The sequence below is a fragment of the Salvelinus fontinalis genome, chromosome 28 (assembly GCF_029448725.1).
Source record: "Salvelinus fontinalis isolate EN_2023a chromosome 28, ASM2944872v1, whole genome shotgun sequence".
Classification (NCBI taxonomy): domain Eukaryota; kingdom Metazoa; phylum Chordata; class Actinopteri; order Salmoniformes; family Salmonidae; genus Salvelinus; species Salvelinus fontinalis.
Window position 1 is genome coordinate 42,598,077 of NC_074692.1, and position 24,838 is coordinate 42,622,914.

At 42.8% G+C, this 24,838-nt stretch overlaps 1 protein-coding gene and 1 long non-coding RNA gene across 2 annotated transcripts in view; both read left to right on the forward strand.

Moving 5' to 3' along the window:
* The first annotated feature begins 1,848 nt into the window (after positions 1-1,848).
* Positions 1,849-6,775, forward strand: LOC129826744 (uncharacterized). Its single transcript, XR_008755076.1, has 3 exons — positions 1,849-2,480; positions 2,916-3,102; positions 3,253-6,775. It is a non-coding gene; the product is annotated as an uncharacterized LOC129826744 (long non-coding RNA).
* Positions 6,776-15,423: 8,648 nt separating this feature from the next.
* adamts12 (ADAM metallopeptidase with thrombospondin type 1 motif, 12) overlaps positions 15,424-24,838 on the forward strand; it is a 49,250-nt gene continuing 39,835 nt past the window's right edge. The window contains exons 1-2 of the mRNA XM_055887787.1: positions 15,424-15,762; positions 15,961-16,307. Of these exons, the coding sequence (XP_055743762.1) occupies positions 15,645-15,762; positions 15,961-16,307 (465 nt within the window). The 5' untranslated portion in view covers positions 15,424-15,644. The remainder of the gene's footprint in view (positions 15,763-15,960; positions 16,308-24,838) is intronic.

Below are 24,838 nucleotides of genomic sequence, written 5' to 3' on the forward strand. Positions count from 1 at the left end.
CACTCTACCATAAAGGCCCCTGATTAGTGGACTGCTGCAGAGATGGTTGTCCTTCTGGAAGATCCTCCCATCTCCAGAGGAACTCTGGAGCTCTGTCAGAGTGACCATCGGGTTCTTGCTCACCTCCCTGACCAAGGCCCTTCTCCCCCGATTGCTCAGTTTGGCCGGGCGGCCAGCTCTAGGAAGAGTCTTGGTTGTTCCAAACTTCTTCCATTTAAGAATGATGGAGGCCACTGTGTTCTTGGGGCATTCAATGGTGCAGACAATTTTTGGTACCCTTCCCCAGATCTGTGCCTCGACACAATCCTGTCTCGGAGCTCTACGAACAATTCCTTCGACCTCATGGCTTGGTTTTTGCTCTGACATGCACTGCCAACTGAGGGACCTTATCTAGACAGATGTGTGCCTTTCCAAATCATGTCCAATCAATTGAATTTACCACAGGTGGACTCCAATCAAGTGGACTCCAATCAAGTTGATCAAGGATGATCAATGGAAACAGGATGCACCTGAACTCAATGTCAAGTCTCGTACCAAAGGGTCTCAAATACTTATTTTTATTTTTAATAAATTTGCTAAAATGTCTAAAAACTTGTTTTTGCTTTGTCATTATGGGGTATTGTCAAATCAAGTTTTATTGGTCACATACACGTAGTCACATACAAATCGACACACTATTGTGGGTAGATTAATGAGGAAAAGTTGCTATTTAAACAATTTTAGAATAAGGCTGTAACATAACAAAAGGGGGGTCTGGGGTCTGAATACCTTCTGAATGCACTGAAGCTAATGTGCTCACTCCGTTATTGGCTCCTTTGCTCTAGCCAACAGCTCACAGATACAGTGTGGGTGTAGCCTACATGAAGACATTATTATGGACAAAATATTATTTTTATTTGTTCAAACAGCAGCCAATCATTGATCATCATGTCAGCAGAATAAGACTCCCGATATACTGTATATAGGAAAGGAGCATCAAGCTCATCACCTTGCACTTTCACCACCATGAGAAATTCATCATAACTTACGTCAGCTGTAGCCTAACTGCATGGCTTCCCGAGTTGTAGTGGGAGGACCACACACCATATCATCACATGACTTCAAGTTTACTTCAATATGATGGTTATTATATACATTTTTGTGCATAAATGCATTTCCACCGCCATTTCTTGCCTAATACATTTTACAGACACAAAAAAGATCTCACCATGCTGAACAAACAAATGATCTCTCGTCATTTATAAAATTTTACCGAAATGTCCTGTTTCTATCACAAGTGTCGTGATTCTTTTTTATACTGTTTGACTTTACTTTTACTTTTGCATAAAAACTGTTGATAGAAACGTGGTTATTGTCAGCACATTTTGTCTAGTTGTTCATTGTAGGCTCCTCCCACTAATTGAACTAACAGGTGTTAAAAGGTGAACTGCACTTCCTGATTTTCATCAATGCTCATTAAGAAGATTTGATGTTAAAATATAGAAACATGAGATACCAAATCCGTTCACAAGGTTGGCTAACTCTCGAAGTTCATCGGGTATCCACCGAACTGGCTAAATCCAGTTAGCTTTAAAGTACCTCATTGGTGGAACCAACTACAAAATACATTACAATTGGATGTTCTGGTGCCGCTCGGGTAATGTCAAATATTGATTGGGAACCTTCTAATTGAGGAATGTAATTATTTCCTTGAATATTTGTGTTGTGCTGTATTTTACTTGTTAAATATTGTATATTTTTTTTGAGTTTGTCTTGTGAAATTGTATATGCAGGATCCCTTGTGAAAGAGACCCTTGTCTCAAGGGTGACTCCCTGCTTAAATAAAGGTAAAATAAAAGTAATGCTAGCGGCCATGACAGAAGGCAAACGAAAGTTGTCTTGGGAGTGTGGTTTGATGTGGGTGTGTCTTTGCCATTCAATCACAACAAAGTGCAGTAGCGAGTACAGCGACGGAAGCTAAGCTAGCTTTGCTAGGGAGAGAACAAAGTTTTGAAGTTGAGAACTTGACTGACTCTCCATCTCAAGATGGTTAGCTAATTCATTTCTATGTGTAGGCTAAAACCTGCCCTGATCTTGTGTTTAGCCAAGCTGACAGCAGCTAGCTAGCCTAGCTTGGTGACAGCTGAAGCTGGCTATCCAATGTGGCTGATATTTCTGTCAAATCAGCTATGGCAAGATAGCAAGAGCCAATGGCTGGAATGTGTTTCATAAAACATCCGTTATACAACGCCTTCCTACGAAAGTAGTTTGCAGCGTAGTTTCAACGTTTCATCGCGTGATGTAAATACATGTTACCGTGGAAACAATATCAACTACTGCAAGTTGGATGCCCCCGGTCTTCGGTCAGCTCAGCTGTCCTACACAGGCAGGTCACCCAGGATACAATTCAGTATTCGACCTCAGATATCCATGTCTGAGGACATTAGGAGATGACGTGGAAACCGGCCACTAGGAGCAACATGGAGTGCTGTCACCTTCAAGTAGGTTTCGGCATTTTGGTTAGGGATGGTGGATGGTCGTCTTTTTTTAATGTATTTGACTGTTTTCGCTTTGTCATTATGGGGTATTGTGTATAGATTGATGAGGAAACAAATGTATTTTATCCATTTTAGAATAAGGATGTAACGTAACAAAATGCGGAAAAAGTCAAGAGGTCTGAATACTTTCCGAATGCACTGTACATCAACTAAAAATCTATGGATGTGTTCGTGTTACAAAGACAAAAATGTTCTGGTGTAATTATCGTATTGATGTGCTTCTAAATATGTATGCCTACACTTTACCTAACAAATCAAAATCAGTCGTGTGTAGAATACAACTTCTGCTGTCTAACCAGAACGGCATTTCTACCTCTGTCTCGAAGTCTCCAGTGGGTGATGAAGTGAAGTCCCTTACATCTATGTCATGTCTTACAGGTTATGGACATGTGCTGTCAGGAGGGGTGAAGTGCATGACACTCCATCCTGGACATGACAGAGTTTGCCTCATGGGTCCAGCAGGCAGAGTTCAATAACTACAGGCAGATGCGAGATGCAGGAGGATGGCACTCTTCTCGTTCTGAGTAACCTACAGAGTAGTATAAGAAGAATGTGCTGAACTTAGGTAGACATTCTAAACAAAGTGTTTTGATAACTTTCAAGTGTAACAGTTCCATGTAGAATAAACCATCCTTCACACATTACTGTAGAAGCAGTGTTCTGGTAGTATAACAATGTGCTAATATTATCTTTCATCTTTTATTGTCATTCACAGCTGATACAGATATGTACCTATCAACATTGTGTCTAGAGGTGCTGGGGATACCTTTGTCACGCTCATCTGAATGAATGGACCAAGGTGCAGTGTACTTAGAGTTCCACATGTTTAATAAATATGAAACTCACCAAAAACAATACAGAAGAAAACAAAATGGGACGTTCTGGGCTGCTTACAGGCAGCTACACAAAAACAAGATCCCACAAACAACAGGTGGGAAAAGGCTGCCTAAATATGATCCCTAATCAGAGACAACGATAGACAGCTGCCTCTGATTAGGAACCATACCAGGCCAACAAAGAAATAGAAAACATATATTGCCCAACCTAGTCACACCCTGACCTAACCAAATAGAGAATTAAAATGATCTCTAAGGTCAGGGCGTGACAACCTTGCCAAACATGTCAGTCGTCATACCTTCCTGTATGGTGTCTCATATCCCCCCTCATTGATATTCAATAATAACAAAATACAATAAAAAGTAATAGATGTCATGTATAATTTTTTTGCAAATTTTTTTTCCAGTCTCCCTGAATTTGGTCCCTTGGCTCATCTCGGCAACTCCTCAATGAGCTCAGGAGAGATGAAGGTCGAGTCATGTGTCCTCTGAAACATGACCCGCCTGGCCACCTACTTCTTATCACCCCTATCTCAGCTGCACCAATGTGTCAGAGGAAACACTGTTCGACCTGAGTCAGCTTGCAGTAGCCCAGCCCTGTCACAAGGAGTCACTAGAGCAGAATGGAAAGCCCCAACGGCCAAACCCTCCCTTACCGTGTGCGGTGCTGGGCCAATTGTGCGTCGTCCAGCTGCTCTCTCGTCATCTGACTACGTTTTCTCTCATAGTCCGAGAGCATCTGATCATCGCGGTGGTGGCACAGGGATACTCATTTGTCCTAAGTAGATCTCCTCATTTTAATTCCATACTGACACTCATTTGTCCACTCAAGCTTAAAATTGTTGTCATATCACCCAACAGGTGCCCTTAGAGTTTATTGAGCTTGACACCTTGATAAGCAAATTTCCTGATGGCTCACAGCTATTTGTACTTGGCGACTTCAACCTCCCGACTTCTGCCTTCGATTGATTTCTTTCCAACTCTCTCTTTCCCCTCCTTGCCTCTTTTGACCTCACCCTTTCCCAGTCCCCTCCCACTCACAAGGCAGGCAATACGCTTGACCTCATCTTTACTAGAGGCTGTCCGCCAACTAATCTCACTGCAACCCCCCCAGGTCTCTGATCACTACTTTGTTCCCTTTTCTGTCTCCCTTTCCTCCAACCCTAACCACTCAGCCCCTACCTAGATGGTCATGCGCCATCATAGTCTTCACTTTCTCTCTTTCCCACTACTCTCTCTTCAATTTCAATGCTGTCATCTTTCCCTTCTGCTAAATCCTTCCCCCCTCCTGTCGCCTGATTGTGCCTCTTCAATCCTACTCTCCTCCCTTTCTGCATCCTATGACTTGCACTGTCGCCTTTCTTCCCAGCCGACTCGGCCCTCCCCTCCTGCTCCATGGCTGAGTGACTCATTGCGAGCTTACAGAACAGGGCTGCGGGCAGCTGAGCGAAAATGTCTGAAAACGAAACTTCCGGAGGACCTATCATCCTTCCACTCCCTCCTCTCTATCTGATTTTCCTGTGTATCAACTACAAAGCCACTTTCTATCACTATAACCCTAGGAAACTTTTTCCACCTTATCCTCCCTCCTTAATCCTCCACGGACAACTTTGTCAATCATTTTTAAAAGGTTGATGACATCCACTCCTCATTCACTGACTATTGAGTCCAATAGTCCCACTCACACATTACTACCCTCCGCCTTAACCTCTTTCTCCCCTCTCTCTCCAGATGAAATCCTGCAATTAGTGAGGTACGGTCACCCGACAACCTGCCTTCTCGACCCTATCCCTTCCTCCATTCTCCAGACCATCTGCACATTCAGCTGCAAACTGGACATTTTTCTAATAAATACAAAAGGCAATCTTATTGCCTGGGAGGGCAGGGTGATATAATAGACAGCCAAGTGTAAAATTGCTGGGCCTCCCGGGTGGCGCAGTGGTCTAGGGCACTGCATCGCAGTGCTAACTGCGCCACCAGAGTCTCTGGGTTCGTGCCCAGGCTCTGTCGCAGCCGGCCGCGACCGGGAGGTCCGTGGGGCGACGCACAATTGGCATAGCGTCGTCCGGGGTAGGGAGGGTTTGGCCGGTAGGGATATCCTTGTCTCATCGCGCTCCAGCGACTCCTGTGGCGGGCCGGGCGCAGTGCGCACCAACCAAGGGGGGCCAGGTACACGGTGTTTCCTCCGACGCATTGGTGCGGCTGGCTTCCGGGTTGGAGGCGCGCTGTGTTAAGAAGCAGTACGGCTGGTTGGGTTGTGCTTCGGAGGACGCATGGCTTTCGACCTTCGTCTCTCCCGTGCCCGTACGGGAGTTGTAGCGATGAGACAAGGTAGTAATTACTAGCGATTGGATACCACGAAAATTGGGGGGAAAATGGGATAAAAAAAAAAAAAAAAAAAGTGTAAAATTGCAAATTGTTCTACAGAAAGGACAAATCTTTTTGCTAATGCACTTTACAAACAAAATAACTCTACTAGTTGTACCTGCTTGGCTGAGCAATTAGCTTACTAGTTTATCAAGCCAGGTATTTTTTTAATACAACTTTTCACCATCTGTGTTATCAGGGCAGTAACTGGGGTTACTATCAGAGGCCTCGTGATGGCGTGTCCTTTTCATAAGAGTCGGGGGAGACTGGCAACAATGGAGGAGGTGTCACAAGGCTACTTGTGCTGCATGGCACACTTTTATTGAGGTCTTGCCTGACAAGCTGTGAAAATATCAAGTGAACAGTGAATGAAATTATTTAAGTCACATTGCTATGATACCCACTTCTGCTCCTTCTGGTAGGTCCCGGCATCTGTTCATGACCAGGGGATCAGTCAGGCACCCAACTATGCACTTTGTCTAACAGAAAAACACTATCAACGATTGTCATCTTCCCTGAACTATAAACAGCTTGAGAAATAATGTAATCTTGTTTGGAAGCTAATTCTGCGCTTTACAGATGTAGACTGACTGCCTCACGATTTGATTCAAGCTGGTGATGCCGTTACACTATGTACTCAACTGTGACATGTTTTGCTATCGCCCTGGGTTGGTTTGGGTTTGTTGCTGCTGGTTCTTACACTGTTGTAGTCAGACATAAGTTAGCTACTACCAACATAACTGCATCCAATAGCTGCATGCTTTATTTGTGCCCTAGACATGTGTTGCACCTCGGAGGCTAATGTAATTGTTTTGTCTAAATTACACTAACTTATAGTGGCATGGAAGTACGGTGACATTGCTAAAGTAGGTAAATAATTAGTAGGAAACAATGTCATCAAATTTACCTTAAAGAGATGGCAATGTTGCCATGAAATACGGTGGTCCCCTCAATCGTAGTTAGCTCGCTAAAGTTATACTGTATCGAAAGTCAATCTGGCGACATCACAATCATGATAAAAGGTTTTACAACTAATTATTTGCATTCTTTTGAAATGTTATCGTGTTGCCAAGCCAATTCCGAGTTTTATTGAGGTAGGCTAATGTTAGGTAGCTAGCTAGCTAATGTCAGCTATGCTAGCGAAGTGAGAATGATTATCAAAATATACATAACCAGCAGTTTATGGTCTAGCTACCAGTATACTCACCCCCATTGGGGACCAACCAACTCCAACCACCAATTCTGCACGTTAGAGTCCTAGTTGGCTGTGCATCCTCCTAGAAGCATGCACTGTCGACCCAGAGGCATGGTCAATCCGTATAGGCAGTGGTGTACTTAAGTAGTACTTTGAACTATTTTTACTTAAGTAGTTTTTGGGGTATCTGTACTTTACTTTACTATTTATATTTTTGACTACTTTTACTTCACTACATTCCCTAAGAAAATATTGTACTTTTTACTCCATACATTTTCCTTGACACCCAAAAGTACTCGTTACATTTTGAATGCCTAGCAGGACAGGAAAATAGTCAAATTCACCCACTTATCAGCCAAACACCCCTGGTCATCCCTACTGCCTCTGATCTGGCGGACTCACTAAACGCACATGCTTCATTTGTAAATTATGTCTGAGTGTTGGAGTGTGCCCCTGGCTTTCCATAAATGAAAAAAACAAGAAAATGGTGCCATCTGGTTTGCTTAATGATTTATACTTTTGATACTTAAGTATATTTTAAACCAAATACCTTTTAGACTTTTACTCAAGTAGAATTTTACTGGGTGACTTTTACTTTTACTTTAGTTATTTTCCATTAACGAATCTTTACTTTCACTCAAGTATGACAATTGGGTACATTTTCCACCACTGCTTATAGGGCTTTTCAGTGTCAAATGGCCATAATCTTTTGAACGTGATGGGGGCAATGAAACAATAAAGACCCACAAAGGGAAGCGAAGTGGGCGGAGGGGCGATTTGCACGTGGAGCTTGGCAAAAGGGGGCATGAATTGTTGACATAATTGTAATGAAAACCCAACCTTCATTTACTCGTGACTCACTCAGGTTCCAAACTCAGTTTTACATGAGACTTTATGACCACAATTATCCTATTTACACTTTATATTCAATATTGACAATAATAAATGTTTCTGACTCATATCAATGCCATATAGGCCATTTTATAAAGCATTGGTTGTTTTTTAGGGGAAGTCATTCTTTAAATGTTTGTGGGACACTAACAGTTTAAGCTGGAGGGAGAGGTGAGCAAGGAAAGACCTGTTCTTGAGTGGCCCAGCCAGAGCTTGAACCCGATCGAACATCTCTGGGGAGACCTGAAAATAGAGGTGCAGCGACACTCCCTATCCAACCTGACAGAGCTTGAGAGGATCTGCAGAGAAGAATGGGAGAAACTACCCAAATACAGGTGTGCCAAGCTTGCAGCGTCATACCTAAGAAGAACCAAGGCTGTAATCGCTGTCAAATGTTTATTTATTTTACCGTTATTTTACCAGGTAAGTTGACTGAGAACACGTTCTCATTTGCAGCAACGACCTGGGGAATAGTTACAGGGGAGAGGAGGGGGATGAATGAGCCAATTGTAAACTGGGGATTATTAGGTGACCATGATGGTTTGTGGGCTAGATTGGGAATTTAGCCAGGACACCAGGGTTAACACCCCTACTCCTACGATAAGTGCCATGGGATCTTTAATGACCTCAGAGAGTCAGGACACCCGTTTAACGTCCCATCCGAAAGACGGCACCCTACACAGGGCAGTGTCCCCAATCACTACCCTGGGGCATTGGGATATTTTTTAGACCAGAGGAAAGAGTGCCTCCTACTGGCCCTCCAACACCACTTCCAGCAGCATCTGGTCTCCCATCCAGGGACTGACCAGGACCAACCCTGCTTAGCTTCAGAAGCAAGCCAGCAGTGGTATGCAGGGTGGTATGCTGCTGGCATGTGCTTCAACAAAGTACTGAGTAAATGGTCTTAATAATTATGTAAGTGTGATATTTAAGTTTTTTTTATATATATAAATTTGCAAAAATGTCTAAAAGCCTGTTTCTGCTTTGTCATTATGGGGTATTATAATCCCCAGTTTACAATTGGCTCATTCATCCCCCTCCTCTCCCCTGTAACTATTCCCCAGGTCGTTGCTGCAAATGAGAACATGTTCTCAGTCAACTTACCTGGTAAAATAACGGTAAAATAAATAAAATAAAAAATTGTTTGTAGATTGATGAGGAACAATTTTATTTAATCCATTCTAGAATAAGGCTGTAACGTAACAAAATGTAGAAAGTGAAGGGGTCTGAATGCTTTCCGAATGGAATGTACTACATGTATACCCCCAAGGGCAATAATGCAGTCTAATAAGTCCACAGTGTTTTTTTTATGTTTATTGTCAAATTAATTAATTATTGTAATCATTTCAAGTTATGTAACAGCATTCCAACCTTGTTTACCATTATCTAGTCCAAAAATGGCAATATTCCACTATTTGTATCCGTTTGGATGTTTCAATGGGGAACTTTTATTTTGAAGGCAAACAGCAAATTCCACTAGTGTGGCTAGTCCTTATTGTGGCTTTCTTTACACAGTTACAATCTGTGAGAGGTTGAGAGGGCAAGCCACCACTGTACTAAAAGAGTCTGGACCAAAGTTCACCATGTCAGGTAGAACACCGCCATCCCATGGACAGAGAAAGAAAGGCTGACAGGTGTACATACACCTATCAATGCAAAATTATGAATAACCTATAAAACGACATTGCCAACACTACATTCCGCTCCGTACCTTCCTTCTTGGTATTGTGTGAATTTACCTTAACCTGCAGACTAGGTGAGTAAGTCCCTATTGTGAGTCTGATATTAAACCAAGATCTAAACACATAGCTGGTGGTCCAGGACCATAGTAGACACACACACAGAGAAACACACACAAGCAAACAAACACACACACACACACACACACATTCGATTTTTTTAGGTCAGTTTGGGTAATCTCTGGGACTGATTAAAAAAACACTGTTGATGCTGACTTGGAAAGCCTTTTGGGATACGCCAGAGCAATATACAGTGCATTCGGAAAGTATTCAGACCCCTTGTCTTTTCCCCAATTTTTTTTTACATTATATCCTTATTCTAAAATGTATTCAATAGTTTTTTTTCCCCCTCATCAATCTACACACAGTACCTCACAATGACAAACCCATTTTTTTTTTTTATGTTTCCAAATGTGTTAAATATAAAAAATAGAAATACCTTATTTACATAAGTATTCAGACCCTTTGCTATGAGACTCGAAATTGAGTTAATGTGCATCCTGTTTCCGTTGATCATCCTTGAGATGTTTCTACAACTTGATTGGAGTCCACCTGTGGTAAATTCAATTGATTGAACATGATTTGGAAAGGCACACACCTGTCTACATAAGGTCCCACAGTTGATTGTGAATGTCAGAGAAAAATCCAAGCCATGAGGTCAAAGGAATTGTCCGTAGAGCTCCAAGACAGGATTGTGTCGAGGCACAGATCTAGGGAAGGGTACCAAAACATTTCTGCAGCATTGAAGGTCCACAAGAACCCAGTGGCTTCCATCATTCTTAAATGGAAGAAGTTTGGAACCACCAAGACTCTTCCTAGTGTTGGCTGCCCGGCCAAACTGAGAAATCGGGGAAGAAGGGCCTGTCACTCTGACAGAGCTCCAGAGTTCCTCTGTGGAGATGGAAGAATCTTCCAGAAGGACAACCATCTCTGCAGCACTTCACCAATCAGGCCTATATGGTAGAGTAGCCAGACGGAAGCCACTCCTTGGTTAAAGGCACATGACAGCCCGATTGGAGTTTGCCAAAAGACACCTAAAGGACTCAGACCACGAGAAACAAGATTCTCTGGTCTGATGAAACCAAGATTGAACTCTTTGGTCTGAATGCCAATCGTCACGTCTTGACAAAAACCTAGCACCATCCCTACGGTGAAGCATGGTGGTGGCAGCATCATGCTGTGGGGATGTTTTTCAGCGGCAAAGACTGGGAGACTAGTCAGAATCGAGGGAAAGATGAACGGAGCAAAGTACAGAGAGATCCTTGATGAAAACCTGCTCCGGAGCACTCAGAACCTCAGACTGTGGCAAAAGTTTGACGACCCTAAGCACACAGCCAAGACAGGAGTGGTTTCGAGACAAATCTCTGAGTGGCCTGGCCTTGAACCCGATCAAACATCTCTGGAGAGACCTGAAAATGGCAGTGCAGCGACGCTCCCCATCCAACCTGACAGAGCTTGAGAGGATCTGCAGAGAAGAATGGGAGAAACTGCCCAAATACAAGTGTGCCAAGCTTGTAGATTCATACCCAAGAAGACTTGAGGCTGTAATCGCTGCCAAAGGTGATTCAACAAAGTACTGAGTAAATGGTCTAAATACTTATGTTAAGGTGATATTTCCGTTTTATACATTTTTATAAATTTGCTAAATTAATAAACCTGTGTTTTCTTTGTCATTATGGGGTATTGTGTGTAGATTGATGAGGGGAAAAAATTATTTAATCCATTTTAGAATAAGGCCGTAACGTAACAAAATGTGTAAAAAGTCAAGGGGTCTGAATACTTTCTGAATTCACTGTATTTAGATTTATTGCTCTGGGATAAGGACTGATTAAAAAAAGTACTGTGAGCATGATTCTGAGTTGAAAAGCCTTTTGGGATATTTAGATATATCTCTGGGAAAAAACTGAATCTGGTGCCTTGGCAGAGGATCATGTTCCAACAGAATGGCTGCCATGTATCTTGTATTGGACATACAAACAATTTTTTTATTTTTTTTTATTTAACCTTTATTTAACCAGGTAGGCAAATTGAGAACACGTTCTCATTTACAATTGCGACCTGGCCAAGATAAAGCAAAGCAGTTCGACACATACAACAACACATAGTTACACATGGAGTAAAAACAAACATATAGTCAATAATACAGTGAAAAAAAAATAAGTCTATATACAATGTGAGCAAGTGAGGTGAGATAAGGGAGGTGAAGGCAAACAGATATATGTATAAATAAATAAAATATAAAAAGGCCATGGAGGCGAAGTGAGTACAACACAGCAAGTAAAATAAAAACTAAAAAACACTGGAATGGTTGGTTTGCATTGGAAGAAAGTGCAAAGTAGAGACAGAAATAATGGGGTGCAAAGGAGCAAAATAAATTAATAAATAAATACAGTAGGTAAAGAGGTAGTTGTTTGGGCTAAATTGTAGATGGGTTATGTACAGGTGCAGTAATCTATGAGCTGCTCTGACAGCTGGTGCTTAAAGCTAGTGAGGGAGATAGGTGTTTCCAGTTTCAGAGATTTTTGTAGTTCGTTCCAGTCATTGGCAGCAGAGAACTGGAAGGAGAGGCGTCCAACGGAAGAATTGGTTTTGGGGGTGACTAGAGAGATATACCTGCTGGAGCGCGTGCTACAGGTAGGTGCTGCTATGGTGACCGACCAGCGAGCTGAGATAAGGGGGGACTTTACCTAGCAGGGTCTTGTAGATGACCTGGAACCAGTGGGTTTGGCGACGAGTATGAAGCGAGGGCCAGCCAACGAGAGTGTACAGGTCGCAGTGGTGGGTAGTATATGGGGCTTTGGTGACAAAACGGATGGCACTGTGATAGACTGCATCCAATTTATTGAGTAGGGTTTTGGAGGCTATTTTGTAAATGACATCACCGAAGTCGAGGATTGGTAGGATGGTCAGTTTTACAAGGGTATGTTTGGCAGCATGAGTAAAGGATGCTTTGTTGCGGAATAGGAAGCCAATTCTAGATTTGACTTTGGATTGGAGATGTTTGATGTGGGTCTGGAAGGAGAGTTTACAGTCTAACCAGACACCTAGGTATTTGTAGTTGTCCACATATTCTAAGTCAGAGCCGTCCAAAGTAGTGATGTTGGACAGGCGGGCAGGAGCAGGCAGCGATCGGTTGAAGAGCATGCATTTGGTTTTACTTGTATTTAAGAGCAGTTGGAGGCCACGGAAGGAGAGTTGTATGGCATTGAAGCTCGCCTGGAGGGTTGTTAACACAGTGTCAAAAGAAGGGCCAGAAGTATACAGAATAGTGTCGTCTGCGTAGAGGTGGATCAGAGAATCACCAGCAGCAAGAGCGACATCATTGATGTAAACAGAGAAGAGAGTCGGTCCAAGAATTGAACCCTGTGGCACCCCCATAGAGACTGCCAGAGGCCCGGACAACAGACCCTCCGATTTGACACACTGAACTCTATCAGAGAAGTAGTTGGTGAACCAGGCGAGGCAATCATTAGAGAAACCAAGGCTGTCGAGTCTGCCAATGAGGATGTGGTGATTGACAGAGTCAAAAGCCTTGGCCAGGTCAATGAATGGTTTTCATTAAGAGTAGCTAAACACATGAGAATATTGTGTTTAGACAAGTAATTTGTCATAGGCTATTTCATTTGAAGTTTAAGCAACATATCAAACCAACAAATTCACAAACTCGGCCCCCTGCCCTATCTCAGTTTATAACCGGTCATATCAGATAATGCCATCTCTATTGCTCAGCTTTGAGTATGTGGCTGTGGGTGTGGTGCCTCTGCACTAGTTACTACTGAAATAGCTAGGGGTTGCTGTTATGACATAAACGTCTCAATAAAATTGGTTTACTGTGCTGTTATGCGCTGGCTGGAAAATCCCACAGGTTTACTGAGAGGTGTGTGTCCAGAGGGCTACAACATGATCCACGTTCTCTAGAAAAATCTATGTGGAACTTCCTGAGAACAGGGTTTTCCTCGAACCTCCATTCATCTTTTATCTAATGAATCCCTCTATCACCCCCCCCCCACTCTCTCTCTCTCTCTCTCTCTCTCTCTCTCAAATATCAAATCAATCATTCCTAATTTATTCAATCACTCATTCAGTCCATACCTCCCTATCCTCCCTCTACCTCTCTCCCCCCTCTCTCTCTCCCTCCCTCTCCCTCATCCCATCATTCACTCTGTCTCCCACTGCCCCCCAAAACCCTGCTGGTTCACTGAGAATTGTTATTGTGTGTGTGTGTGTGTGTGTGTGTGTGTGTGTGTGTGTGTGTGTGTGTGTGTGTGTGTGTGTGTGTGTGTGTGTGTGTGTGTGTGTGTGTGTGTGTGTGTGTTTGAGTGTAGGTCCTCCAGACCTCAGTTATTTAACATGAAACAAGGCACCTCACTCTCATCTCTGTATGTGTCCCCCCAGACAGATGAGTATGCTGGGTCTAGGTCTGGGTCTGGGTCTAGGTCTGGGTCTATGTCTGGGTCTAGTTCTGGGTCTGGGTCTAGTTCTGGGTCTATGTCTGGGTCTGTGTCTATGTCTGGGTCTAGTTCTGGGTCTGTGTCTATGTCTGGGTCTGTGTCTGGGTCTATGTCTGGGTCTGGGTCTAGGTCTGGGTCTGGGTCGGATCTAGGTCTGGGTCGGATCTGGGTCTGGGTCTAGGTCTGGGTCTGGGTCTAGGTCTGGGTCTAGTTCTGGATCTGGGTCTGTGTCTATGTCTGGGTCTAGGTCTGTGTCTATGTCTGGGTCTGGGTCTAGTTCTGGGTCTAGGTCTGGGTCTGGGTCTATTTCTGAGTCTATGTCTGGGTCTAGTTCTGGGTCTGGATCTGGGTCTAGGTCTGGGTCTAGTTCTGGATCTGGGTCTAGGTCTGGGTCTAGGTTTGGGTCTGGGTCTGGGTCTGGGTCTAGTTCTGGATCTGGGTCTAGGTCTGGGTCTAGGTTTGGGTCTAGGTTTGGGTCTGGGTCTGTGCCTGGGTCTGATCTGTGCCTGGGTCTGATCTGAGTGTTGTGATCTCCAGAGTGGTGCAGTAGTCTAAGGCACTGCATCTCAGTGCTTGAGGTGTCACTACAGACATCCTGGTTCAAATCCAGGCTGTATCACAACCAGTCATGATAGGGCAGCCAACAATTCGTCCAGGTTTGGCCGCTGTTGGTCGTCATTGTAAATAAGAATTTCTTCTTAACTGACTTGCTTAGTTAAATAAAGGTTAAGATTTATTTTTTAAATACCAGACCCTGGCACCACCAGTGAGTCAGGTTATGACTGAGAGACATGCGGTTTTCATTCAGAAAAAATCACTTCAATAGATGGATAGGTAAATAGATTTAATTCATTCACAATGTATCTTAAATCACCAAAAAGTCAAGACAAAAAGTAATTTCCAGGAAAATCAGGTCAAATCTTAAATTTCTAGTCCATCTTTTTTAATGGTCTTGAGGGGACAGGTTCATTACTCACACCACTCAATGTGCATATGAAACACCACTTTGGCTCTTGAATAGTAGTAGAAGTAGCCCTCAAATTCAACCCTGCAGAGACTTGACCGCAAGGCATACTGAAAATGAAAAAGGAAGCTATTTTACAGGGTTATCCTACTAATTCTAGGCCTACTTAGGCATCGAATTGAATTGGAATATTGAATAAACGGTTTAGAGCACAGAGTTTACTTGATTTGCTCTAAAAGCACAGGGGGTGAGTGAGAGAGCGTTTGAGTTATCTCCCACTGCGTTGCAGCTGCACACCACACCGCTCCCCTCCGCTCCCCTCCGCTCCCTTCTCGCCCCTCCGCTCCGCTCCCCTCCCCTCCCCCCGCTCCCCTCCGCTCCCTCCACTCCCCTCTCGCCCCTCCGCTCCCTCCGCTCCCCTCTCGCCCCTCCGCTCCCCTCTCGAGAAACGAGACACTACTAGCCTATTACTCCTCCCTTCCCACGCAAAGTTGCAGCTTTCTCCCTTTCTCACACTTTTCTGTAACCAGCCTAAAGTTTTCCTCCTCATCCATGACGCTGGCCGTTGATGGAACGAAGAGGTCGCTAGACTGCCTATAAAGCACAATTGGGACTTCAATGCCTGTGAATCTTTTTAAATCTCTTGATTTTGGTTAGATGAAATATGCAATGTCCGCGGGTGAGTCGGGTTCTTTCTCTGCTACATTCTGTTTTGTTTTTGGCAGCAAGCCATGCCGAGTTCTCGCTGCCTGGCAGCCTCCTCTCTCCCGATGCAGAATCAGGTCAGTATGTCTCAGTTGTTACAACTAGGCTATAATAACTGCAATAATGTTTCGATTTTATTGTTGCAATTTCACACAAAGTACTTTATAGCCATTGCAAGCTTAGTGCATGAATTTGCGTTGGTAGTCAGTTTTTTATAAATGATCTTGTAGGCTATTGATAATTCCACCGTACTTCATTTTCCATTTTATCCTCAGGTCGCTTTCTCCAGTCAGATGTGTCCGTGGTCCATCCAGTCAAAATTTTCAGAGATGGACAGTTTTTCTCCCACTCTCTGGCACACCGCGGGCGGCGTAAGCGAGACTTGTGGCCTTTGGAGGAACGCGTTTATTATAAGGTGAACTACAAGGGTCGTGATTTGGTTTTCAATTTAACAGTCAACAAATATTTGGTGTCAAACGATTATATTCTGGAGAGACGAAATGGGAGTGTGAACCGGACTGAGCCCCGTACCACAGGGGAGAAGGCGTGCCACCTGATCGGCACGGTGACGGATTCTACTAATGCGCGCGGGACAGCCGCCATCAGCGCCTGTGAAGGCTTGGTAAGAAATCAGGATGCTGACCTTATTTAGAATTGAACTCATGCATGTGACAGAAATCCTTGTTATTGCTCATTATGTACTCTGATTTTAACACAAATTGAGGTAGTTAAAAGACACTGCAATCCTTCTCCATCTTTATGCTTTTTGGAGTTATTTAAGTCAGTGATCAATATAAGGCTTCATTATAAGGCTTCACTATAAGGCTTCAATATAAGGCTTCACTATAAGGCTTCATAATAAGGCTTCACTATAAGGCTTCATAATAAGGCTTCACTATAAGGCTTCACTATAAGGCTTCACTATAAGGCTTCACTATAAGGCTTCGCAATAAGGCTTCACTATAAGGCTTCACTATAAGGCTTCGCAATAAGGCGTTGTAATAAGGCTTCACTATAAGGCTTCACAATAAGGCTTCACTATAAGGCTTCATAATAAGGCTTCACTATAAGGCTTCATAATAAGGCTTCACAATAAGGCTTCACAATAAGGCTTCACTATAAGGCTTCATAATAAGGCTTCACAATAAGGCTTCATAATAAGGCTTCACTATAAGGCTTCACTATAAGGCTTCATAATAAGGCTTCACTATAAGGCTTCACTATAAGGCTTCATAATAAGGCTTCACAATAAGGCTTCACAATAAGGCTTCACTATAAGGCTTCATAATAAGGCTTCACAATAAGGCAAATCCACCACATTGAGAAGCAGGGACAGATAACTAAAATAGGAAGGACATATTTATTTAGCTCCATTGATTTAGCTTCATTGATTAAGCTGAGATAGGACATTTAGTTTGTGTAATGTCTTGCCCTATTTCCAATTCACCTAGAAGCCACACCCTCCCCAAAGTCAGGAGAACTTTCTTTGAAATGTACAGGAGAGAGGCATCAGAACAGTACTCAAATATACAGAAGAGAAGCATAAGAGGAATTGGTATGTGGTATGGCTGGTCACAGGCTGCTGAGCAAACCCCCCTTTAGACTGGCAGTACCCCGTCTGTTGGTCCAGCCTTCAAAGATTTCCTGAGACTGTTTGCAGAAATACTTTAGCTCCATGGCCCATAAATGACTGCGGCTGCCTCCTCTCAGCCTATACTGGGAGACTCTGTCTCCCTTGCACGATCTTTCCCTCTCTCTCCCCGCTCACCCTACTTCTACCACTCTCTGTCTCCCTCTCTCAGCTCTCACTCTTTCTCTCTCTCTCTCTCTCTCTCTCTCTCTCTCTCTCTCTCTCTCTCTCTCTCTCTCTCTCTCTCTCTCTCTCTCTCTCCCTTTCTCTGCCTCTCTCTGTCTCTCTGTCTCTCTGTCTCTTTCTCTGTACAGTGTTATGTTTCTCCTTGTTTGACCACACACAGTAAGTTTGAGAATGTGGCTTCTATGGCTACTGTTTAGAAAGAGACTGAAATAAGACTTGAGTCACACACACAAACGAGACGTCTGTATTTTTAGAATTCTTGTATGTTTCTTATAAGAACAAAGGAAATTAATACTTTGACTTTCATCACAATGATAGTTGTGAGCTTTGCTCTCTGTCTGTTGACCAGACAACTGCTGGACAGCAGAGAGAGACAAATCAAAATATCTGGACAGCAGAGAGAGACAAATCAAAATATCTGGACAGCAGAGAGAGACAAATCAAAATATCTGGACAGCAGAGAGAGACAAATCAAAATATCTGGACAGCAGAGAGAGACAAATCAAAATATCTGGACAGCAGAGAGAGACAAATCAAAATATCTGGACAGCAGAGAGAGACAGAGGAAAACAGCTGGACAGCAGAGAGAGACAAATGGAAACAGCTGGACAGCACAGAGATTTAAAGGAAAAGAGCTGGACAGTAGTGAGAGACAAAAGGAAACAGCTGTAAAGCAGAGAGAGACAAAATAGAACAGATGGAGATTAGAGAGAGAGTAAAAGGAAAACAATTAGACTGCAGAGAGAGAGAGATACAGTTGAGTTGAAAGTTTACATACACCTTAGCCAAATACATTTAAACTCAGTTTTTCACAATTCCTGACATTTAATTCAAGTAAAAATTCCCTGTCTTAGGTCAGTTAGGATCACCACTTCATTTTAAGAATGTGAAATGTCAGAATAATAGTAGAGAGAATTATTTATATTCAGCTTTTATTTCTTTCATCACATTCCCAGTGGATCAGAAGTTTACATACACTCAATCAGTATTTGGTGGCATTGCCTATAAATTATTTAACTTGGGTCAAACGTTTTGGGTAGCTTCCCACAAGCTTCCCACAATAAGTTGGGTGAATTTTGGCCCATTCCTCCTGACAGAGCTGGTGTAACTGAGTCAGGTTTGTAGGCCTCATTGCTCGCAGACACTTTTTCAGTTCTGCCCACAAAATTTCTATAGGATTGAGGTCAGGGCTTTGTGATGGCCACTCCAATACCTTGACTTTGTTGTCCTTAAGCCATTTTGCCACAACTTTGGAAGTATGCTTGGGGTCATTTGGTCCATTTGGAAGACCCATTTGCGACCAAGCTTTAACTTCCTGACTGATGTCTTGAGATGTTGCTTCAATATATCACTTTTTTGTTGTTATTACTTTACATTTATTTAACTAGGCAAGTCAGTTAAGAACAAATTCTTATTTACAATGATGGCCTAGGAACAGTGGGTTAACTGCCTTGTTCAGGGGCAGAACAATGTAGCGCTTGTCATCAGGAGAAGGAGAGGAGGACCAAGGTGCAGCGTGGTAAGTGTTCATTATTTTAATAAACAACAGAGCACTGAACAAAACAACAAAAACGACAAACGAACAGTCCTGTAAGGTGACGAAAAACACTGAACAGAAAATAACCACCCACCAACAAAAGTGGGAAAACAGGCTACCTAAGTATGGCTCTCAATCAGAGACAATGATAGACAGCTGCCTCTGATTGAGAACCATACAAGGCCAAACACATATGTTTCATATGTTTCATCAGACCAGAGGACATTTCTCCAAAAAGTACAATCTTTGTCCCCATGTGCAGTTGCAAACCGTAGTCTGGCTTTTTTCTAGCGGTTTTGGAGCAGTGGCTTCTTCCTTGCTGAGCGCCTTTCAGGTTATGTCGATATAGGACTCGTTTTACTGTGGATATAGATACTTTTGTACCTGTTTCCTCCAGCATCTTCACAAGGTCCTTTGCTGTTGTTCTGGGATTGATTTGCACTTTTCGCAACAAAGTACGTTCATCTCTATGCAGCAGAACGCGTCTCCTTCCTGAGCGGTATGACGGCTGCGTGGTCCCACGGTGCTTATACTTGCGTACTATTGTTTGTACAGATGAACGTGGTACCTTCAGGCGTTTGGAAATTGCTCCCAAGGATGAACCAGACTTGTGAAGGTCTACAATTTTTGGGCTGATTTCTTTTGATTTTCTCATGATGTCAAGCAAAGAGGCACTGAGTTTGAAGGTAGGCCTTGAAATACATCTACAGGTACAAGTCCAATTGACTCAAATTATGTAAATTAGTCTATCAGAAGCATCTAAAGCCATGACATCATTTTCTGGAATTTTCCAAGCTGTTTAAAGGCACAGTCAACTTAGTGTATGTAAACTTCTGACCCACTGGAATTGTGATACAGTGAATTATAAGTGAAATAATCTGTCTCTGTAAACAATTGTTGGAAAAATTACTTGTGTCATTGTAACGATCGTCCTAGGAAGAAGGAGTGGACCAAAACGCAGCGTGGTAAGTGTCCATGTTAATATTTATTTTAACTCAAAACACTAAGACAAAATAACAAAAATAGACCAACATGAAACAGTTCTGTCTGGTGCAGACACAGAGACAGAATACAACTACCCACAAACACAGGTGGGAATAGGATACCTAAGTATGGTTCTCAATCAGAGACAACGATTTACAGCTGCCTCTGATTGGGAACCATACCAGGCCAAACACATAGAAATACAAAACATAGAACAAAACATAGAATGCCCACCCTAACTCACGCCCTGACCAAACCAAAATAGAGACATAAACAAGTAACTAAGGTCAGGGCGTGACAGTCATGCACAACATAGATGTCCTAACTGACTTGCCAAAAATATAGTTTGTTAACCTCTTGACGCTAGGGGTCAGATTATATATATTTTTTTAAATAACGTTCCCAAGGTAAACGGACTATTTCTCAGGTCCAGATCGTAGAATATGCATATAATTTACAGATTAGGATAGAAAACACTTCAAAGTTTCCAAAACTGTCAAAATATTGTCTGTGAGTATAACAAAACTGAATCTGTAGGCGAAAACCTGAGGAAATCTTACCCGGACGTGATTTTTTTTTAATTTTTTTATCTGTGTTTCCTTGCCCGTCTTTCTTCCATTTAAAGAGGTATCAACCAGATTCCTTTTCCAATGGCGTCCTCAGGCTGTGACCAGGCTTTAGACATAGTTTCAGGCTTTTATTTTGAAAAATTAGCGAGATTTTTCAAAACTAGTCAGGTGTCCTTTGATTTGTTCCTGCGCGCGAGAGGGGTAGCTCTCCATTTTCTTTCTCTCTTTTATTGAATAGATTACGGTCCGGTTGAAATATTATTGATTATGATTGTTAAAAACAACCTGAGGATTGATTATAAAAAAACATTTGACATGTTTCTACAAACATTACGGATACTTTTTGGAATTTTCGTCGAACGGAACGAGGCTTTGGTTTTCTGAACATAACGCACAACCCAAATGCCGTTTTTTTGTTATAAAAGTAATATGTATCGAACAAAAATAACATTTATTGTGTAACTGGGAGTCCCGTGAGTGCAAACATCCGAAGATTATCAAAGGTAAGCGATTAATTTTATTGTTTTTCTGACTTTCGTGACCATGCTAATTTGGGGCTAGCTGTTCTAGCATTGATTGATACACTCACAAAAGCTTGGATTGCGTTCGCTGCAAAGCATATTTTCAAAATCTGACACGATAGGTGGATTAACAACAAGCTAAGCTGTGTTTTGGTATATTTCACTTGTGATTGCATGATTATAAATATTTTTTGTAATATTTTTGAATCTGATACGTTTGGGAATTTTCTTCTGCCTTTCAGGACCGGAACGAGGCTGTAGTTTTCTGAACATAACGCGCAACCCAAATTGTGTTTTTTTGTTATAAAAGTAATATTTATCGAACAAAAATAACATTTATTGTGTAACTGGGAGTCTCGTGAGTGCAAACATCCGAAGATTATCAAAGGTAAGCGATTAATTTTATTGCTTTTCTGACTTTCATGACCATGCTAATTTGGGGCTAGCTGTTCTAGCAATGATTGATACACTCACAAAAGCTTGGATTACTTTCGCTGCAAAGCATATTTTCACAATCTGACACGATAGGTGGATTAACAACAAGTGTTTTGTGTTTTGGTATATTTCACTTGTGATTGCATGATTATAAATATTTTTAGTAATATTTTGCGCCCTGCAATTCAGCGGTTGTTTAGGGAAATGATCCCGCTAAAGGGATCCGTAGCGCAGAGAAGTTAACAAGAAATTTGTGGAGTGGTTGAAAAACAAGTTTTAATGACTCCAACCCAAGTGTATGTAAACTTCCGACTTCAACAGTAAATGAAACAGCTGGACAGCAGAGATAGAAAAAGGAAATTAGCTGGATAGCACAGAGAGAGGCAAAAGAAAACACCTGTAAGGCAGAGAGAGACAAAAGTAAACACCTGTAAAGCAAAGAGAGACATTGGAAAACAGCTGGACAGTAGAGAGAGAGACAAATGAAAACAGCTGGACAACAGAGAGAGAGACAAAGGAAAACAGCTGGACAGTAGAGAGAGACAAATGAAAACAGCTGGACAACAGAGAGAGAGACAAAGGAAAACAGCTGGACAGTAGAGAGAGAGAGAGACAGAGTAAAACAGCTTGACAGCAGAGAGAGAGACAAATGAAAACAGCTGGACAACAGAGAGAGAGACAAAGGAAAACAGCTGGACAGTAGAGAGAGACAAAGGAAAACAGCTGGACAGTAGAGAGAGACAAATGAAAACAGCTGGACAGTAGAGAGAGACAAAGGAAAACATCTGGACAGCAGAGAGAGACAAAGGAAAACAGCAGGACAGTAGAGAGATAGACAAAGGAAAACAGCTGGACAGTAGAGAGAGAGACAAAGGAAAACAGCTGGACAGTAGAGAGAGACAAAGGAAAACAGCTGGACAGCAGAGAGAGAGACAAAGGAAAACAGCTGGACAGTAGAGAGAGAGAGAGAGACAGAGTAAAACAGCTGGACAGCAGAGAGAAACAAATGAAAACAGCTGGACAGCAGAGAGAGCGACAAAGGAAAACAGCTGGACAGTAGAGAGAGACAAATGAAAACAGCTGGACAGCAGAGAGAGAGAGACAAAGGAAAACAGCTGGACAGTAGAGAGAGACAAAGGAAAACAGCTGGACAGTAGAGAGAGAGAGAGAGAGAGAGTAAAACAGCTGGACAGCAGAGAGAGACAAATGAAAACAGCTGGACAGCAGAGAGAGAGAGACAAAGGAAAACAGCTGGACAGTAGAGAGAGAGACAAAGGAAAACAGCTGGACAGTAGAGAGAGACAAATGAAAACAGCTGGACAGCAGAGAGAGACAAAGGAAAACAGCTGGACAGCAGAGAGAGACAAATGAAAACAGCTGGACAGTAGAGAGAGACAAAGGAAAACAGCTGGACAGCAGAGAGAGACAAATGAAAACAGCGGGGCAGTAGAGAGAGACAAAGGAAAACAGCTGGACAGCGGAGAGAGACAAAGGAAAACAGCTGGACAGCAGAGAGAGACAAAGGAAAACAGCTGGACAGCAGAGAGAGACAAAGGAAAACAGCTGGACAGTAGAGGGAGACAAAGGAAAACAGCTGGACAGTAGAGAGAGACAAAGGAAAACAGCTGGACAGCAGAGAGAGACAAATGAAAACAGCTGGACAGCAGAGAGAGACAAAGGAAAACAGCTGGACAGCAGAGAGAGAGACAAATGAAAACAGCTGGACAGCAGAGAGAGAGACAAATGAAAACAGCTGGACAGCAGAGAGAGAGACAAAGGAAAACACCTGGACAGCAGAGAGAGACAAATGAAAACAGCTAGACAGCAGAGAGAGACAAAGGAAAACAACTGGACAGCAGAGAGAGAGAGAGAGAGAGAGACAACGGAAAACAGCTGGATAGCAGAGAGAGTCAAAGGAAAACAGTTGGACAGATGAGCTAGATGAAGGAATAATGCTGGACAGCTGAGAGAGACAAAGGAAAAAAGCTGGATAGCAGATAGAGAGAGAGAGACAACGGAAAACGTGTGGACAGCAGAGAGAGAGAGACAGAGTAAAACAGCTGGACAGCAGAGAGAGAGAGACAGAGTAAAACAGCTGGACAGCAGAGAGAGAGAGACATTGAAATTGAATTGAATTTAATTGAATTGAAAAAATTGAATTGAGAGACAGAGTAAAACAGCTGGACAGCAGAGAGAGAGAGACAGAGTAAAACAGCTGGATAGCAGAGAGAGAGAGACAGAGTAAAACAGCTGGATAGCAGAGAGAGAGAGACTAAGTAAAACAGTTGGACAGCAGAGAGAGAGAGACAGAGTAAAACAGCTGGACAGCAGAGAGAGAGAGACTAAGTAAAACAGTTGGACAGCAGAGAGAGAGAGACAGAGTAAAACAGCTGGATAGCAGAGAGAGAGAGACAGAGTAAAACAGCTGGACAGCAGAGAGAGAGAGAGACAGAGTAAAACAGCTGGACAGCAGAGAGAGAGAGAGACAGAGTAAAACAGCTGGACAGCAGAGAGAGAGAAAGACAGAGTAAAACAGCTGGACAGCAGAGAGAGAGAGAGACAGAGTAAAACAGCTGGACAGCAGAGAGAGAGAGAGACAGGGTAAAACAGCTGGACAGCAGAGAGAGAGAGAGAGACAGAGTAAAACAGCTGGACAGCAGAGAGAGAGAGACAGAGTAAAACAGCTGGACAGCAGAGAGAGAGAGAGACAGAGCAAAACAGCTGGACAGCAGAGAGAGAGAGAGACAGAGTAAAACAGCTGGACAGCAGAGAGAGAGAGACAGAGTAAAACAGTTAGACAGCAGAGAGAGAGACAATCAAAAACAACTGGATAGTTAAGAGAGAGTCAAAGGAAAACAGTTTGACAACAGAGAGAGACAAAAGAAAAACAGCTGGACAGCAGAGAGAGAGAGAGACAATGGAAAATGTGTGGACAGCAGAGAGAGAGAGACAGAGTAAAACAGCTGGACAGCAGAGAGAGAGAGAGACAGAGTAAAACAGCTGGACAGCAGAGAGAGAGAGACAGAGTAAAACAGCTGGACAGCAGAGAGAGAGAGAGACAGAGTAAAACAGCTGGATAGCAGAGAGAGAGAGACAGAGTAAAACAGCTGGACAGCAAAGAGAGAGAGAGACAGAGTAAAACAGCTGGACAGCAGAGAGAGAGAGACAGAGTAAAACAGCTGGACAGCAGAGAGAGAGAGAGACAGAGTAAAACAGCTGGACAGCAGAAGGAGTGTAACGTTCCTGACCTATTTTTATGTTATTTTGATTATGTTTAGTTGGTCAGGGCGT